This window comes from Nematolebias whitei, chromosome 7 (genome assembly GCF_014905685.2).
Source record: "Nematolebias whitei isolate Nwh7 chromosome 7, NemWhi1, whole genome shotgun sequence".
In the NCBI taxonomy this organism is placed as follows: Eukaryota; Metazoa; Chordata; class Actinopteri; order Cyprinodontiformes; family Rivulidae; genus Nematolebias; species Nematolebias whitei.
The window spans coordinates 51933575-51935084 of NC_056504.1; the positions used below are offsets into that span (position 1 = coordinate 51933575).

At 42.5% G+C, this 1510-nt stretch overlaps 1 protein-coding gene across 1 annotated transcript in view; it reads left to right on the forward strand.

Annotated features, from left to right (window-relative positions):
* Positions 1–721: 721 nt before the first annotated feature.
* The window catches only part of LOC119412716 (protein TMEPAI-like), an 11467-nt gene continuing 10678 nt past the window's right edge, over positions 722–1510 (forward strand). The window contains exon 1 of the mRNA XM_037679751.1: positions 722–841. Within this exon, the coding sequence (XP_037535679.1) occupies positions 728–841 (114 nt within the window). The 5' untranslated portion in view covers positions 722–727. The remainder of the gene's footprint in view (positions 842–1510) is intronic.

Sequence of the window (1510 nt, forward strand, 5' to 3'; positions counted from 1 at the left end):
TGTTAAAACTCCCTTTAAAACCATCTGGGATGAGAAAATGCACATGCACGTGCTCAGACAGCAGCTGGACTTCCTCTAACGGGGTAAAAATGAAGAAAGGACTTTTTCATAAACGTGTTATTTTACATCAGAACCGAAACTTTAATACAGAAAACTGTGCGTCTGGTTCAAATAAATTAAAATGTAAACAAATCTTTATCATGTATTTATCATACATTTATCATGTATTTATCATGTATTTATTGTGTCTTTTTACTTCAAGCTTTGTATCAGACTTTTTCATTCTTGTGCCCAGTGAATCAAACCATCGGCTTTAAGGTCATTAAATTAAATTTAATTTAATTTAATTAAAGGTTATAAAGCTCATTTTGTCAGCTCAGTACTCTTCAGCTGTTTTTCTTCTTACTGGCCACAGAAAACATTAAATATTCTTCTTAACACCTGTGTCTTGATCATTTTATACGTCTATTGACGGCTATTTTATTATTAGAGTTCCTATTAAATATTTCATGTTTCATAGAAACGCCGCCCTGTCTCTTCAGACTCGTGCGTTGCTAACTGCACAACCAGACGTTGGTTAAATAATTGGACATGTTTTTCTCAGTTTAAAGAGACTCCAAGTGTAAAATGTTCTGCTGCATCTGGCTCGTAGACCGACCTCAGTCTCTTTATTTGTGCCGTTGCAGCTCAGCTGGAGTTCGTCCAGATCTTGGTTATCGTGGTGGTCATGATGGTCATGGTGGTGGTCATCACCTGCCTGCTAAACCACTATCGCCTCTCGGCCCGCTCCCTCCGGTCCAGACAGGCCCAGACGCGCAGGAGACACGTGCCGCTCGCCAGCGTAAGTCCATTTCACACCTGAAGCTTTGGTCGTGCACACGTTCTCAGAGACATCATCCAATAAAATGTGTAAAAACATGGTGGATACAGGAAGAACAGCTGCAGTGAAACTACACCTACACCGATACTGCCACAGTTACAGTCATTTCATCACAACTTCCTGCAATAAAACGCTGAGGAAACGAGCGATTGTTTGAGTGGATTAGTCACAGAGAGGACGGGTCCTAATGAAAGGCAGCAGAAGAAGAAGAAGGTGCTGACAGACGTCATGTGATCCCTGTGATTAAACACGGCTGCAGGCTCAAGCTCGCCAACTCAATTCTTCGTTCAGGCCGTCTCCAGACACACATGCGCTGCCTTACACCCTTCCTCAAACACATGACCTCACTTGTGCTTCCTGAATCCCTGTGTGTGTGTGTGTCTTTGTTTTTGTTACCTTGTAAGGCCCATTTGTCCAACAAATACTACATTGTGAGGACAACTGTTCCTTATGGAGCCCAAAGCCCGGGCCCCATAAGAAACAGTGTCATTGGTGGGTTAGGGTTAGAGTTAGGCATGTACTGGTTATGGTTAGGGTTAGAGGTAGGTATGTACTGGTTATGGTTAGGGTTAGAGGTAGGTACGTACTGGTTATGGTTAGGGGTAGAGTTAGGTATGTACTGGTTATGGT